Source organism: Populus nigra, chromosome 2 (assembly GCF_951802175.1).
Source record: "Populus nigra chromosome 2, ddPopNigr1.1, whole genome shotgun sequence".
NCBI classification, from domain to species: domain Eukaryota; kingdom Viridiplantae; phylum Streptophyta; class Magnoliopsida; order Malpighiales; family Salicaceae; genus Populus; species Populus nigra.
Genome location: NC_084853.1, coordinates 38188885 through 38202923, shown reverse-complemented (window position 1 = coordinate 38202923; position 14039 = coordinate 38188885). Strand labels below are relative to the sequence as shown.

At 34.8% G+C, this 14039-nt stretch overlaps 2 protein-coding genes across 2 annotated transcripts; one reads left to right on the top strand and one right to left on the bottom strand.

Moving 5' to 3' along the window:
• Positions 1–508: 508 nt before the first annotated feature.
• LOC133683156 (uncharacterized) lies at positions 509–1501 on the top strand. The gene has a single exon (XM_062106685.1). It carries the CDS (start codon positions 650–652, stop codon positions 1088–1090), a length of 441 nt encoding a protein of 146 aa, XP_061962669.1. The 5' UTR covers positions 509–649; the 3' UTR covers positions 1091–1501.
• Positions 1502–4584: 3083 nt separating this feature from the next.
• Positions 4585–13457, bottom strand: LOC133682502 (aconitate hydratase, cytoplasmic). Its single transcript, XM_062105858.1, has 20 exons — positions 12920–13457; positions 12530–12634; positions 12259–12419; positions 12086–12178; positions 11671–11856; positions 11277–11438; positions 10649–10793; positions 10409–10551; positions 10266–10322; positions 10070–10149; positions 9847–9922; positions 8757–8942; positions 8514–8581; positions 8259–8377; positions 7994–8115; positions 7221–7319; positions 6642–7121; positions 6166–6264; positions 5791–6033; positions 4585–5022 (listed from the first exon to the last, which is right to left on the bottom strand). The coding sequence occupies exons 1-20, from the start codon at positions 13218–13220 to the stop codon at positions 4954–4956; spliced, it is 2994 nt and encodes a 997-aa protein (XP_061961842.1). The 5' UTR covers positions 13221–13457; the 3' UTR covers positions 4585–4953.
• Between the last annotated feature and the right edge of the window lie 582 nt (positions 13458–14039).

The following is a 14039-nucleotide window of genomic DNA, read 5'->3' as shown; positions in this document are numbered from 1 at the left end:
TTTATTTTTATATTGAGAGAAGTCTTGTCCGGCCTGCAGCACAAAGAGGAACTCCAAATGGTATATATAAATTTCAAAAGCCAATAGATTGTTATATCTAAAATAATGTATAAATTTATATTATTATTTTGTCAAAAATTTAGATGTAAAGATACGCTGATATATCATATACCTGACATAGAACAGTATATATTTTATTTCATGTGTATAAACATGAAATATAGTACTTGTTTGTTTTTGTAGTTTTAACATCTTTTAATATATATATATATATATATATATATAGTAAAACATCAAAATTAAAAAACCTGGTTTTTTTTTCCAAAAACAAATAGGTTGAAATTAAAAAAACAAACAGATAATAGGTTGAAATTAAAAAAAAACAAATTAATTAAAAAACTGAACTGAATCTTTGGAAGTTAAAATAATAAATACAAGAGTAAGAAATTAAAACGGTATCAAAGGCATTATATTCATATTTAGTGATGTTTTGTCTGTAGCAGAGAAAAAATATACCAATTTCTTTCTTTCTATTTATTCATGTGCTTCCCCTCCTCTCTTTCTCTCTACTGATTTATGCTTTCGCTACTCTTTTAACTCTTTCTCCCTGGCCTCCTCCTTTTTCTCTACTCTTTCTGGTTTCATAAGCATGGGAAACTGCTTGGCGAGCAGCAAGATTGTATCACAAAATGCCATGTTTGAGCAACGAAGTCACAAAGCAGATCAAATGATCGAAAAGACTACAAGACCGTTCGTGCCGTCTTCCAAGATAGAGCGAGGTGGCAAGGCGAAGATGGTGGGGTTCAGATTAAATGAAGAGGTTAATGTTGATAAAGATGGCGATCCGGGTGGTGAAACGGCATCTAAAGGTGGTGGTGCTGTGAGGATTAGAGTGGTGGTTACAAGAGAAGAGTTAAAGCAAATCTTGAATTTTAGGAAGAACATAAACTACTCTTCTGTGGAGCAATTGGTAAGTGCTCTGAGGTTGAGAGAGAGGAGCAGGCCTGATGAAGGTGGCACCAGTACTGATGGAGGTATCATGTGTGGTAGTTGGAAGCCGCTTTTGGGTAGCATTCCAGAGGAACATTAACGAATATAGATACATATAACCTGTCATTAAGTCTCTTTCTCCTAGCAAGAACATCATGATTTTGGTAAGGTGAGGCAATATTGATGATCACCATGAATCTTGTACTTTCTTGTTTTGAGAATCTGGTGCAAATGATGATAAGTTTTGACGGGATGGTCATGCTCTGCAAGAGATTGTTCATATAAATATAATTAGATATTTCAATTCTCAAGTGTAAAGCGTCAATTACCATTACAGTATCAATCATCAGCTGCAGAACTCTACCTGTAATCGCACCTATGGTGGAATTGGAATGCCTACGGTACTGTTCCAAACTTTTCAGTGTTCTGAAAACTCCAATCCATTCCTAGTTCTGTATGTTATTCGATTTCTGGATCTCGCTTGCCATACAGACAACCATTTTCTTTTCTATTTCCATTTAACCCTTCATTTTCCGATTTTCCATCTAATTTCCTAAAAACAAAGAATGATGAAAATTATGATCGCTGAAAATGATAAAAATATCTTCACCTAAGATTTATCTCTTCTAATTATATATATTTTTTTTTAATAGGGTCAAGAAGTAATTTATAGGATATCATGTTTTTTTTTTTGTCTTTTAAAATTTAAGTTAATTAAAAAATAATTTTTATAATTTATTTTAATTTATTTTTTATAAAATTATGATAATTTCATTATCTGAATTATAGATTTAATAAATTAACTTAGATCGATGTAATACTTAATACTTTAAAAAAATATCATCTAATATGTAATTTTATCAATTTTTTAAAAAAATGTGGTACAATAAAATTATATTTTGAATTTATAATTATTTTTTTATTAAAAAACACTTGAAGTGTTAAATGAAATTGATCGGAGCACAGTGGCCAGCTTGCATATGATTGATGATAATTGACAATTTAAAAAACAATAGAATGCTGTTTTAAGGTCCAACTGCGCTATGGATTCGACCGTTTATTTATAGTGTTTTTTTTATTGCAACTTAAGGTCTTCTGTTTTCACCGTCTGTTTATTCCAATTATTATTTTCAAGTCATTTTTTATTTTATTTTCTTCTTTTTTTATCTTGTTTTTTAGATATCAGGAATCAATTCGGCAAGTTCCAAAGATACTTTGACAATCCAAATAAAAAACTAGTTTGATTAAAAAATATTAAGATGATATTTTTTATAAAAAAAATATTAAAATAATAATATATTAGATTGATCCAGATCAACTCAAATTAATATATAAAATTTACAATCTGGATCATAAAACTATGATAATATCATAAAAAAATAAATTAAAAAAGTATATATTAAAGCTCAATTTTCAATAAACATGATGTTAAAGAATAAAATTTAAAAAAAAATTAATCAAAAAGGAGAAAGACAAACACAAGTTAATTTGAGTTAACATATTAAATTTTAATTATGAGATTGAGATAACTCAATAAAACATCAAATTTAATATTAAAAGTAAATTAAAAAAAAAAAACAATCTAAAAATACACTTAACAACGAAAACCATATTTTTAACCCAAAAAAAACTCACTGTCTCGTTCCTTGTGTTTTTTCTAACCCCCGCCGATTGAAGAAATCTGTGATTCGCATCACAACGGCAAGTCAGGATGGAACTTGACGAGATCCAGAGGTGAAAAAGTTTGCTCGTGCGGCCCTCTCGTAGTTTCTCAGAACACATTATGTATCCCAAACAGTTTACGAAGCATGGTTGATTTATTTATTTTGATGTGAAATATTGCAGACCAGCAACCCCGACAAAGAACACAGGCAAGAAAGTAAGATGCTCTCACACCAGAGGAAGTTGGTGTTATGCTGAGAGCTCTGGGTTTCGAAAGTGACGTTCAATTATACGTGGCTTCAGGTGAAGTATATGGAGGTGACGAGACATTAGCATCGCTCAAAGCTCTCTTCCCAAATCTCCATTCAAAAGAAGCTTTAGCCAACAAGAGAGAGGTGGCGCCATTTTCATCATCTTCTTCTCCAATGGCTGCACCAGATTTTATTGTTTGTGACGAAGGTGATGTTTTTTTCTACCAACAACAATGGGAATTAAATATGCCCCAGATATTAGCTGGTCAAAGGTATCTATGCATTTTTTTTTCTTTGGTTTTATGCATTTTAGTTTAGTCAGAAGCAATTCCTAGAACCTTTCAAGCTGGTGAAGAATTGTTTCTCCTAAAAATATTTACGTGTCTTCTTGTTTTTGTTTTCAAGGAGTACACTACAGATGGCTTAGCCTATTTCCAGTTGCAAATACAAATTACTTACAATTTGTGGGATTGGCAAAACTATTACGTTTTCAAATTTAATCGTAATTTTAATTTTATTTTTAATAATATAATTATTATTTATTTCATAATATAATAGTAATAGTTAAATTTATAATATTTAAATTAAAAATCATTAATATTAATATATATATATATATATATATTATTTTATAATCTCAATTTAAAAAACATTCTTAACTAAACACATTAAAATACTTTTTATTTAATTTTAATTTCAATTACAGTTTTAACCAAACATATATAAATATCAAACTACCATCAACCAAAAATACTTTTTATAAAATAATTTTTTAAAATTATAATCACAGTAACAAATACTTTCTCATATCACATTTGCTTTTAGAGCATTTTAAATACATAAAAAATGTTCTTCATCCTTGTAGTTTTGTAGATGCTATAAGTCTCACTTTATGCTTATGGCTCTTACAGCTCACTTAACTTTATGTAACAGTTTGAATTTTTTATTAAAATTTTATTAACTAAATAGTGATAGTTTATTCTAACTAATAAAATTAAATATAAAATAAACATAAAAAAATAGTATAAATTTATACAAGTTTTAAATTCAAAAAATTATTACTTAAAAAGATATTTTATATAATAATATAAATTATATTTTAAGATGTCATCTAATAATTTAAATTTTTAAATTAAAATAATTCTTTAACAATGGAATATTATTTGTGTTGGAAGAGATATTTTAGGCTCAAACGAACAATTCATCCAAAATGCTAAAAACTGTAAAAATTGTCCATGAGCCGACGTAAAAAAAAAAAAAAAAAACATTTGGGAAGAATTTGCCTCTAGGGTTTGAACTCATCAAATTGGTTTCATGGGAGAACCAAATAAGATGAAGCCTGGCAGTTGTGGGTTCCATGGAAATCCTTCATCTTGCATATGCGTGGACTCTACAACCAAGAGCAAAATAATCAATATTGTGAAATCAAATTATTTTCCCAGATATTTTTTGAACAGAATAATTTAATTCAATTACATATTTAGTATTTTATTACAAATATAAAAATTATAATAGAAATACTATCAATTCCACATATTTGTTTCCAAACAAGTTAACAAAATTAAACTAATGTTCAAGCAACAAAGATTACGATGTTATCCTGCACCAAATTTGCTAGGTTTCCCTTTGCATGAATTCACCTTCATTCTTCTATTTTATGCTTGCAGGAGTCAACGCGACAAAAAGAACATCTTCCCCTTAAGAGGACAATAATTTTTTATAATGATGTACATTTTTTTTATTACAGTAAATGCTACTGTAACTCTTATAGCATCCGCTGCGCAAATTGACAGAAGCAATTTTTTTTTTTTTTCTCAAAGGATGTTCTGATAACCATGAAATTCACCGGGGTGGTTTCAAGCAATCAGCAACACAAAAGAATCAAATTGCTAGAAGTAATCCTTTGGCCGACAATTCATGTCAGGCATTAAAGTGACAAAACAAATGCCTGTCCCATTTCCTATTATTAAGATTTTTATTCTCTCTCTCACATTATGCAATTGAAAGTTCTCGGAGGGAGAGAGGAAGGCCTCAGGCAGTGATGGAGTAATCACTGCTTCATCAAATTCCTAATAGCGTATGGAAGAATGCCTCCGTGATTGAAATAAGCCAACTCCACCTGCAGTTTTAATCAACGGAATCAGCTTTCATGTATGAGCAGATGAAACGCTAACAAAGAACTAAGAAGAAAAAAATAAAGGGTCTAGATGGAAAATAGAAAAGCACAGGCATTCAACAATTGCAAAAAGGGCCCGCGTGTCCACTTCCATGTAACTTTTAATGATAAGCATCACAATAATGCACACTCAAAAAAGGACAGCAGAAGGCAACTCAATCCTACTCGTGTAGATATAAAATAGCATCCAAGTGGCACTTAAAAAAAATCTTTTACTAAGCAGCAGCTATCTAAATGCATCAGCCACATGTATAATCTGACCCCAAGGTCAATTTTAGCCTACCATCTGTTTCATGCAAGACTTTTATCAGATCCAAGCCCTTCTACAGTTCAATGCGTAAACACAGGCCGAGGTAAATAAGGCCAAAACTCTCCAGTTTGATGATGAGATTTTATTCAGAGTCGGGTGCTTTAGTATAAAAGATTATGATAAAGTTTGGTAGGGTCAAATAGTTATGTTTTGATATTCCTAGAGTGGCAAATATTTCCATGATCCGCAACGTTTCAGTGGATTGCCAATACCATGCATGAGCAAATGTACTATTGATATTTTTGATATTTTGTCCATGTTCATAAACCTTGAATAAAGTGAACGAATATATTTCCTAAATCACTTCCTCAATTTCCATGAAAAACTTGAGCAATCCCCATGTTTCACCATAATCAAACATGAATTTCAAATAATATAGAGCTTAAGAAAGAGTGAATCACCTCAGTGTCGAAGCGAACTGTGCATATGAAGGATTTCCCATTGTCAGTTGTGACAGTCACATCTTGGCCAGGTCTTATCTCACCGATGTTACTTGGAAGGTCAATAGAATAGCGCTCATGGCCAGTCAATCCTAGTGTGTCTGCATCCTGGCCATCTTTGAAACAGAGTGGAATAATTCCCATTCCCACTAAATTACTGCGATGAATTCTCTCAAAACTCTTGGCAATCACTGCTTTAACTCCCTACAAAAGATGAAGCCCATAAGAAAGTTTGTGCAAGGGTCCATCCACAGTCGATGATCACAGTTGATATTTAAAACAGAGTTGGATGGGTAGCAACCTATTCAAGCTGAAATGATGAATGTAAAGACTCACCAATAACATGGGACCCTTGGCAGCCCAATCTCTGGAGCTTCCACTTCCATACTCAGCTCCAGCCAAAACAATGGTGTCATATCCAGCACTCTTGTACCTCTGAAACAGTAGATTGATCACATTGAAGATTAGAAATCATAAATCTAAGTTCAAAACATGGGATTTTGCAGAAAAGGATATTTTGGCACAGATAATTACAGGAAACCACTTCAGATCACGGAACTAATATCATGTCTTTGACAATTAAAAAATGCTTTGGTGTATAAAACAACAAAGCAAATACACTTAAACTATCAGAAAATTCATAGGGCACTTTTATACAAAAGGCATCTGCAGTCCATCTAGAGCTCCCCAATTATTGCTTTTGTTGGCATAAAGTAGACTACAAACGAATGATACTGACAATGGAGGTCTAGAATTTAGGGGGAATAAGTCGGGATGGGAAATTGTGTAACATCTAATACCAAGAGACTTACCATTGCTGCATCAAACACATAGAGTTTCTCGCCTGTAGGAATATGGACAGTCTTGGGTCCCACTTCCCCATTCAGAAGTTTGTTAACAAGGCGAATATTGGCAAAGGTTCCCCTAGCCATCACTTCATCGTTTCCGCGACGACTTCCATAAGAGTTGAAGTCTTTGGGATCCACCCCGCGCTCAAGGAGGAATTTTGCAGCAGGACTGTCTCTGTGGATGCTTCCTGCTGGGGAAATGTGATCTGTCGTGATACTATCACCAAAGTTAAGCAAACAGTATGCATCTTTCACCCCATGGGCTCCAGGAGGATTCAGGGTCATGTTCTTGAAGTATGGAGGCTCATGAATATAGGTTGAGTTCGGGTCCCATGCATAGGAAGTTGCAGCTGGTACAGTTAGTTCATTCCACATGGGATTGCCCTTTGTGATAGCCTCGTATGTACTTTTGAACATATCAGGCAACACACTGGATTGAACGACCTGAACAGTATGCATCCCAAGTAAATTTCACTCCATACCAGCAGTTATACTTCATATTAAAAAACTGTGTTATAATATCCAAAAATTGACAATATCTACCTCTGCAACTTCCTCTGTTGTTGGCCAGATATCTTTAAAATAGACACTCTTACCGTCCTTCCCCGTTCCAATTGGCTCCTTGTCAAAGTCAATGTCAACCTGGAAAACATTTTCATGTCACCTTATTGATGAAGAGCAGCAACAATAAGAATGAAATTTCCAATGGAACCACTGCAAATAACCTGGATACTCATAAAGCAAACATAATGCAAAATGTTCAACATAAAATTATGGTGTTATGTAAATTAGGATATGGGCAGAAAAAGCCCTTCACTATCCCACACTCATTTTCAAAACAAAAATGTGCTTAACAATCCTTATTCAATAGCATCACAGAGACAAAAGTTGGGAACTTGGGGCAGCTAAACTGAATTTCACATGGCGTGCAAAGAACTAGGGTGAAACGTTTAAGGGTAAATTGGTAAGGGTGTAAAGAGTATAAAGGCGTGGAAGGTTAAAGAGTGTTTGGTGGAAGTTAAAAGTCTACTAGTGGACCTCGGAGAGGACAAAAATAAACCTTGAGCAATATTTAAAAATGTCAGTGGGGGCACAACACTAAATGTAAGTGATGCATGGTATAAATTTGAGGAAGGGAGAAAAAACATTGAAAAAGACCTCTGCTACTCGAAACATTTTAGCCAACTCCTACCAAGGTCAAAACTTAATCCCCTTTAACTATCAACTTCCGTTCCTCTCTCCATGAACTCTCTGAAATAAGGTTTACATGCACTCCTTTGACTACATAACAAGCACACTCTAAGAGATAAACATACCGTGCCAGCAAGGGCATATGCTACCACTAAAGGAGGTGAAGCAAGATAGTTGGCTCTTGTCAAGGGGTGAACACGGCCCTCAAAATTCCGGTTACCAGAAAGCACAGCAGCTGCAAGAATGTCTGTATAGAAAAAGCAAGGAAGTAATCAGAAATGAAAGGATACAGAAGCTGTCAGAGAACTGATGATTTAATACCCAAATGCGCTCGAGTATGACTCATCATCCATTATCTATATCACAGTTTGAATATAATCTCAAACTTACCATTTTCTGAAATAGCAGAAGCAACAGATTCATCCAAATCCCCAGAATTTCCAATACATGTTGTGCAGCCATATCCAACAATATGGAAACCCTGCTCATTAAAATACTTTTGCAGCCCGCTACAAAATACAAAAGAAATAAAATAAATAAAACCATTATTAGCTGATCTTTTCCTCAGGTATGGAAAAATCAAAAGGAAGTTACATTAGATTATTGTAAAACAAATCAAACTATTCAGTAAATAACAGGAAATACCTTTTCTGTAAATATTTTGTAACAACACCAGAGCCTGGGGCAAGACTTGTTTTTATCCATGGTTTGACCTGGTGAATAATTGAGAGGTGATTGTTACCGAATAATTCAACACTACAGTAGCTTTCACATTCTTAGGAATAAAAATACTTGTGCCAGATAGATGAGATGGGGGAGGGGGGATTGGATGGTTATGGCGGGAGGGGTACAGATTTAAGAAGTACACCAACTTTATGCATGCCTAACCTTTAAACCAAGTTCACAGGCCTTCTTAGCAACAAGAGCAGCACCTAGCATGACACTGGGATTTGATGTATTGGTACAGCTTGTGATTGCAGCAATCACAACACTACCATGCTTCAGCTCTGCTGGCTGTCCATGGAATGAGAACTTTGCCACTTTGTCCTGTGCCTCTTTTGGCACAGCAAAGCCCTGTGTTCATATCAAATTAGGAAGATAATTTGTAGAAAAGCAATAAACAGATGAAGTACAGAAATGTGGCTATCATCCCAACCAAAAAGAAAAAAGAAGCTTCCAAGATAGGTCAGAATCCCCTCAATCGTATTAAGATTGGATACATTAGGTTCATTATCTAATGCAAATTATCATTTCTTACACAAAATGTAAATGGTGGTAATTCACCCACATCCCCAATACACTACCCTTTTGTCCACACACATAAACAAGTTGGGGGAAGGGAGGTGGGGTGGACATCATAGAACCTATGGTGGAGGCAGGGCTGAGATCTAACAGCAATTGTTTGGGTAGACTGATTGGTAGAGGCTTAATATTCCTTAAGGTTGAAGGAGCAACAACAACAGAAGTTAGAGCACTCGTTATGGCCAGTGTAATCAACAGCTGATGGAAGATGGAACAGAACTGTTACTGATGAAAACAATGGCCAGTAAAAGGCGGTGCTATTACTGGTAGATGTTATGGAGGTGATACAGAAATTTCATTGTAGCAGTGTACTTGAAATAGCTAAAGGTAATCAATAACTTTCATTTAAATCTAGCCAAGATGAAATTTGAGCAACATTAATAAGAATGGTGACCTACATTGACTGTTCAGGGAAAAACATAAAGCTGCTGCCTATTTCTCAGCCAATTTGTATGGAGGACACAAAGTCCATCATTAGAACCAGATACTGATTACATAAAATCTATATGATATGAAATAGCATAAACTTCCTTGACTCAATCCACCACATTAAAAAGTCCTTAAACGGGAAACAGCAAATTATTAAATAATAAATTTTAGACAACCAGATCGTTTAATTGAACCAAAAATTATGAATACAAGTTACCCACACTGGATGAAACGATTTATAACTGACCTTAAATCCAACTTTGTTACTGAGACAAGAATGCCAATCAGCCTTCATTTCTCTTAATGGAACCCGATCATGTGGTCTGCAAGGAATAATAATGCTTTGATGAGCAATAAATCAGAAGGAAATATATTACATTTGCATTGAGATCATTGAAAATGAGCTACGCAGCATCAATGTGTGAGGTAGTGTGGATGAGTGGGCATTAATGCAAGTAAAAAGCACACACCTCTTTGGTCCAGAAACACAGGGTTCAACATCCGCCAGGTCAAGTTGTAGATAGGATGAGTACACTCTTTCTGCTTGGGGCTGAATTAATTGGCATGGGAAAAGTTAATAATTACATAGTTCATATGAATAACAAAGTATAGCAGATTATATCGAGCGCTCAGAAGAATGATGAACAATGAGAAAAAGGCTCCTACCTCATCATAGTCAACAAACATTTTGTTTGCACGGAGATATGCTTCTATCCTCGCCACCTAATACAAGAGACCAGTCAACTAGCATCCTTTTTAGATTTCAAATTGCAAAAAAACTATGCATTGAAGAAAATAATGGGACTTACAGTTTCGTCACTCCTTCCAGTCAATTTGAGATATTGTAACGTAACATGATCCACTGGGAAAAACCCCATGGTTGCACCATACTCGGGAGACATGTTAGCAATAGTAGCTCTGTCCGCTAATGATAGCTCACCCATTCCATCACCTGCAGACATGGACAATGTGAAAACCTCATCCAACAAAAATATAGGAGAGTAGCAATGGAAAGTCAAGTCAATTGAGGTCCATGAAACTCAAATTACCGTAAAACTCAACAAATTTTCCAACAACACCATGCTTCCTCAGCATTTGAGTCACTGTCAAAACCAAGTCAGTAGCTGTGACACCATTGCGTAACTTTCCATTTAACTTGAACCCAACAACACCAGGCAACACCATGCTCATGGGCTGCCAATTTGAGGAAGTGTAATGTTAGCAACAAAACCATAGCACAAAGATCCTCTGCACTTATATCAGATAGTGGGAAATGAATAACATCCCAAAGCACCAATGCCATTACCAACCCTGTATGTACTTTGTAAAAGCAAAACAAATACACCTTGAATATTAAAAGAAACATTACATAACTACAAAGAATAAGCATCCCTAAAAATGCTAAATTAGTAGCACTGACATAATAGGAGAAAATTGTACTTGAGAGTAAACTTCAACCACATAACGCTGATATATACTAGTTAAGAATTATAGACATCCCACAACAAAACAAGTTCAGAATTTACACTAGCATAATGCAAATTCTTTGCTTTTGCATTCATACTCTACTATAATAAAAACATGGTTGAAAAATGACATACTAGTTATCCCGTAAAAAGTTTTAATGTTGACATTGGACAAATATTATTTAACCATGATATAGTCAGCACTAACTACCTGGCCAAGCATTGTAGCCTCTGCTTCAATACCTCCAACTCCCCAGCCAGCAACTCCTAAACCATCAATCATGGTTGTATGGGAATCAGTTCCGACCACACTATCAGGGTAGAGTACACCGTCAGTGTTGAAAACAACACGTCCAAGATATTCAAGATTCACCTGAAATTTAAGTTAGCATGGAAACTCATTCAAAACCCCAACAGCCACAGTACACCAATAATAGATAAATAGGATGCTTAATGATCTTTTATTTATCAAATGAAATAAGCAATTATATGAACTGTAAAGAACATGCAAACAGGAACCTGACCAGCTTGCTACTGAAAGTGAGAGTTATATGCCAATATGTCAAATCTCAGAAAATGCAATGCACAATCCTTACGTACTATACCTGATGCACAATACCAGAACCTGGAGGAACCACAAGCATATTTTGGAAAGCAGTAGACCCCCATTTAAGAAAAGCAAATCTCTCCTTGTTCCTCTTAAACTCAAGCTCCATGTTTGCCTGCACTGCATTTTCTGATCTTGCCACGTCAACTTGAACTGAATGATCAATTACAAGATCAACAGGAACCTGCAAACAAAGTAGTTTCAGACATTTGATCAGGAACAATGAACAAGAAGAGTTCAGACAGAAAACAGCAAAAGGGCAGTGACAGCTTTCCAAAAGAAGATATAGGCAGCAAAATTTACTAGGCTTGTCCAGAAAAAGTGTTTTACTGCTGGTTTTGAAACAGAAACTGATAATTACAGGTCATGGTGACCTTGCTCAAAGCAAATAGCAAGAAAAGGAAGACACACACCAAAGGATTGATCTTGTTGGAATCACCGCCGAGTTGGCCCATGGCATCACGCATAGAAGCAAGATCAACAACAGCTGGTACTCCAGTAAAATCCTGAAACAAAAGATACAGATTAAAACACAAAGTAGTATCACAGTAAGAACAGTGTCTACCTTCTGAAGATTATGACATACCTGCAAAAGAACACGAGCAGGCTTGAACGGAATTTCAACTTGTTTCGGAGATGTGTTTTCCCAATCAATGATTTTTTCAACATCATCCTTTGTAACTTGGAAGTTGTCACAATTACGAATAGCAGATTCCAAAAGGATTCTGATAGAATAGGGCAGCTTATCTGCCATCGACACCAGAAACACAGGTCACGCATGGTCATGGTTATCTTAATAATTAACGTAATTTTGACAAGCCAGATGAAAAGAGGCACAAAAATGTTGTAGAGATTACCGATCCTTGGATCATTAAGAGCAGGCAAACTATAGAATTTTCCAAACTCGCCGCCTCCTGGCTTGGGGAGGCTGGTGAAAATTCCCTTGAAAGGATGTTCAGGAGCTGAAGAAATCAATTAGTGTTACTATTTGATCATTAATAATTAAAGCAGGTTCTAAAGAAAAGGACCCTCTCCCTTCAGTACTGAGAAAGCAACCACCCGATTACAACAGACATGAAAATGACATCAAGTTTCTACCTAAAAATAAAATAATAATCATTTCCCAAACACTTAAAAAGGCAAATGATTTCCTCTAAATAGCAAAGCAATCCAATAGCTTAAAAAAAATTATAGAAACCGAGAAACAATCCAAAATTATTATTTGAGGAAATGAGAATCAAGAGTACCCATAGTAGCGATCTTTCGCTGGAAGCGTTCGACAAAAGGAGCGACGGCTCTGATCTGGTGGCGAAGAGTAGCAGGAGAGCGCCAATCTACACCGTGGCTCCAACGAGGGTAGGAGCAGCGGAGGGATCGAACAGCGGAAGAGAAGCTAAGAGATCGGAGCTGATTATTATTGGTCAAAGAAGGAGGAGTAAATTTAGGAGGAGAGAGAAGGGAAGTTCTAGAGACTGAAGGAGAAAACCTAGCCCTAGAAGCTCTAAGAATTGCTGAGGCCGAGGCCGAGCTTGAGCTTGTTATATACATGATGATTTCACATAAAAAGGTACAAGCGATAAGGTTTAGATTGCAGAGAGAAAGGAAGCTAGCAACAAATATTTTGATTGATGATGATGATGATGATGATTTGGGAGAGGCGTGTGGCGAGCAACAGGGAGACCTACGACTGCGTGCCGCTCTCTTCTATAACGTTAAAATACTGGTTCAGAACCCGGCCCGGGAAGAAAGGAGACTTGCATGGAGAGTTGATTATTATAACTCAATTCTTGCAGTTTATTTGAACGAGAATCTTTGATTTTTCTTTTTTAAAGCGTTTTAAAAAAAATATTTTTTTATTTTTTATTATATTTTAAATTAATTTTTTTAATTTTTTTAAATTATATATCAAAATAAATTTTAAAAAATAAAAATATATATTATTTCAATATATTTTTAAATAAAAAATTACTTTAAAAATCAACAAACTCTAATTTTATTTTATTTCACATCACAATATAATCATGCTGAAAATTTTTAAAAAATTAATTTTAAATTTTTTTTTTGATTTGTTATATATCAAAAAATAAATAAATATTTTAGTATACTTTTTAAAAACATATTTTAAAAAATAACATCTAAGTCACTGTCGTCAGGCGGACACACAAGTAGACAGAAATGTATTTTTTGTCCGCAAGAAATTACTAGGTTTCCTTGCATGGAGTTTTCTGGAGTAAAATAGAGGCGGAAAACTACTACATTGCCCCCTCCTTTTTAACCGACAAGGAATTATGATGACGATGGTGCACAATTTATTAAAAAAAAAAAAAAAAGCAGCCATGCAGTCTTCTTGTATGGTCTGGCAGCCCA